At 36.3% G+C, this 3,455-nt stretch overlaps 1 protein-coding gene across 1 annotated transcript; it reads left to right on the forward strand.

Annotated features, from left to right (window-relative positions):
* Positions 1,071 to 2,775, forward strand: LOC105176071 (polygalacturonase-like). Its single transcript, XM_011098753.2, has 4 exons — positions 1,071 to 1,233; positions 1,332 to 1,640; positions 1,729 to 2,247; positions 2,350 to 2,775. The coding sequence occupies exons 1-4, from the start codon at positions 1,108 to 1,110 to the stop codon at positions 2,593 to 2,595; spliced, it is 1,200 nt and encodes a 399-aa protein (XP_011097055.1). The 5' UTR covers positions 1,071 to 1,107; the 3' UTR covers positions 2,596 to 2,775.

A 3,455-nucleotide genomic window follows, 5' to 3' on the forward strand; every position in this document is an offset into this window, starting at 1 on the left:
AAGTCCAATTCCAGTCCCTCTGCAAATCAAGAACTCAAGAAAACTTGAAACTCCAATTAAACGACAACCCAGGTTTAAGCCTGGTATTGACACCACTAGATGGATCCAATTTTTTGTCCTGGAGCAGATCTATCAAGATCGCTCTAGGTGCGAAAATGAAGTTAAACTTCATCAACGGAGAAGGGGCCAAACCTGCCAAAGGAAGCAAAGAACTCGAGCAGTGGATTAGAGTCGATTACATGGTCACGTCCTGGATACTTAACTTGATTTCAAAGGAAATAGTGGAAAGCTTCCTATACACCAATACTTCCTGAGAATTATGGTTAGAGCTTGAAAGCCGGTTCGGGCAAAGTAACGGGCCCATGTTTTATCAACTCAAAAGAGAATTATCGTCCACTTTGCAGGGCATAATGTTAGTCACTGCGTATTTTTCAAAGATGAAAAGACTATGGGACGAACTCAATTGCATAACACCAGTTACACAGTGCACGTGTGGAGCAGCAAAGGAATCTGCAGATATAAGAGCGGAGGATCAGTTGATTCAATTCGGCAAAACTTAGACACCACAAAAAATAAATAAATAAAGAAACCTAATACATTTCATGCTACCCAAACTATTATAATTAAAAAAATAAATTAGATACTAATTAATAATAATAATAATAAATTTCTATAATACGGTATAATATGAAAATAGATATAAATTAATCTATATTAGTTTTTGTTAGATTCCTACAAAAAGCTAAGCTTGTACAAAATTAACATATGATGAAACACTAGCCTTAAGTCACTTTGGTATATGCAATTAAATAAATTTTTATTTTATTATAGGACTATAATTTATATATATATATATATATATAACAGTAAAAAATTAGGCAACGTAAAATCTTTATTCATAGAATTATTAATTACATGTGTTCAAAGATGGTGCTTTGTAGGTACGACAAACTTGTTCAAAATAAAGTAATTTTTATTCCTGAAAAATAGTCATGTTAACTAACCGATGGCTATGAATAGTTTACTATTACTATAAATTCATAATTGATGTATGCAAAGAACTCGAATTATTCACTACATCAACATCAATAAAAACTTTAGAAGGCAATGGCAATAAACTTCATTACCATTCTCTTCTTTTTGCCTTTATTGGCAATAAATATTAACGCTCAGGGGCCAATGACATATGATATCACAAAATATGGTGCAAAATCTGGTGGAGATATCAGTCAGGTTTAACCAATATCATCTACCTCATTTATGTGTTCAGTTGATTCCGCTTATTTTTATGTAAACATATTTGTTGAAAAAAACATGCATTTGCTTGTTAGGCTCTAATGGACGCTTGGAAGGAGGCATGCAATTCAACTTCCCCAAGCACAATAGTGATACCACGAGGAACCTGGTCTCTTAGTCAAGTGAAATTATTAGGCCCCAATAAGGCCCCTCTCGAGCTTCAAGTCCAAGGAACCTTGCAAGCCAATCCAGGTCAATTGCCTAATAAAGAAGGGGAATGGATTACTATCAATTATGTCAATTATTTCACCCTTTCTGGTGGTGGAGTTTTTGATGGTCGAGGACAGGAAGCCTGGAAGCAAAACGATTGCCACAAAAATAAAAATTGCGCCAAGCTTCCTATGGTAAGACCTACCTCCTTATATATCCTCAATTATTTCAAGTAGAATAGGTATACAAATTAACAACCCATAATCACATGCATTTGTGCAGAATCTTAGCTTCAATTTCGTGAACAACTCCATAATTCGTGATGTGACCACGAAAGATAGCAAGAATTTCCACGTGAATTGTATATCGAGCCATAATGTCACGTTCCTCCGATTCACAGTTTCAGCCCCTGGAGATAGCCCAAACACTGATGGTATCCATCTGGGTCGTGACACGATGATCAATATCAAAGATTCCATCATAAAAACAGGAGATGATTGTGTCTCAATTGGAGACGAGAGCAAAGAAATTCACATCCAGAATGTAACTTGTGGTCCAGGACACGGTATTAGCGTTGGAAGCCTTGGTGGGTATGCAGAAGAAAAGGATGTGCAAGGGATATATGTGACAAATTGCACCTTTATTGGCACAACAAATGGCGTCAGGGTGAAGACATGGCCCTCTGCCCCAGCAACGTTGACTGTCAGTGATTTGCATTTTGAAGATTTAATCATGGATAATGTTAGCAGTCCCATTATCATTGATCAAGAATATTGTCCACACAATCTTTGCAAAAAAGATGTAAGTTTTTCAATTTGTGATCCAAATTTTCTAACCCTTCATTTTAAAATAATTTAGACTCTTAGTATACTGATTATATTTTATTTGTTGATTATTTTACAGAGACCATCATCTATTAAGATCAGTAATGTCAGCATTAAGAACGTACGGGGCACGACAAATACTGCAGAGGCGGTGACGTTTATTTGCAGTGGTCTTAAGCCATGCGAGAATGTAGAGGTGGGTGACATTGATCTTACATATAATGGAAATCAAGGTCCTATCACCACCAAATGTGCCAATGTCAAACCCAAATTTGTCGGCAAGCAGAATCCACCAGTGTGTGCCACTACTGCCAAGTCTGCTTAATTAGTTTCTTGCACATCAATTTCATATACTTTTTAGTTGGGATTAAAATTTTGGTTTTAATTAGCCTTTTAAAGATTAACTACGATTCGTTGGGACCTTAGGCCTAAGAGATGTGACCCTCAATTTTTTTGCCCTTGGCATGATCAAGGACGTAAAAGTGAAAGTTGAACAGTTTTTTAAGTTGTGAGTTCCGTAGATGCATCTTTTCTATTAAGCAAATTATTGATGTACAATAAATATAGGGAAAAATCCAGAGACCCCCCTTGTGATAATAGGAATGTTTAAAAAAATCCTATGAAAATTAAAGTATCGAATAGCCCCCCTGTGATAGAAAATAAAGTTAAAAAAAAACCCCTTCGTACAGAAATTGAGCCACACTCGTTTTTAACTGCGAATTTGCTAAGAAAAATACTTTTTTTTTTTTTTATATTTTTGCCCTTCTCTCACATCTAATATATAAAATATTATATATTTATTAATAATAAAATATTATATAATTTATTATTTAATTGAATATTATATATATTTATTGAAAATAAAATATTATTTTATATTTAATTATTTATACAATAAAATATAATTTTAATTAAATTAATTAAAATTTATAATTTTTTAAAAAAAAAAACAGCAACAGCGGCGAAAAAACGCTGCCGCCGCTGCTGAAGAGGAGGGCGCATGCCCTCCTCACCCATGGGAGACGGGCATCGCCCAACACAGCGAGGACGACGGGCGTCGCCCATCTCTAGTGAGGGCGACCAGCATTGCCCAGATGGTCGAGGGGGGGGAGGGCGAGGGAAGGTGAGGGGGGAGGCAGGGGGTGGGTTGGCCGGGGAAGAAGATTGGGGGGGGGGGGGGGGGGT

The sequence above is a fragment of the Sesamum indicum genome, linkage group LG13, assembly GCF_000512975.1.
Source record: "Sesamum indicum cultivar Zhongzhi No. 13 linkage group LG13, S_indicum_v1.0, whole genome shotgun sequence".
NCBI lineage: Eukaryota > Viridiplantae > Streptophyta > Magnoliopsida > Lamiales > Pedaliaceae > Sesamum > Sesamum indicum.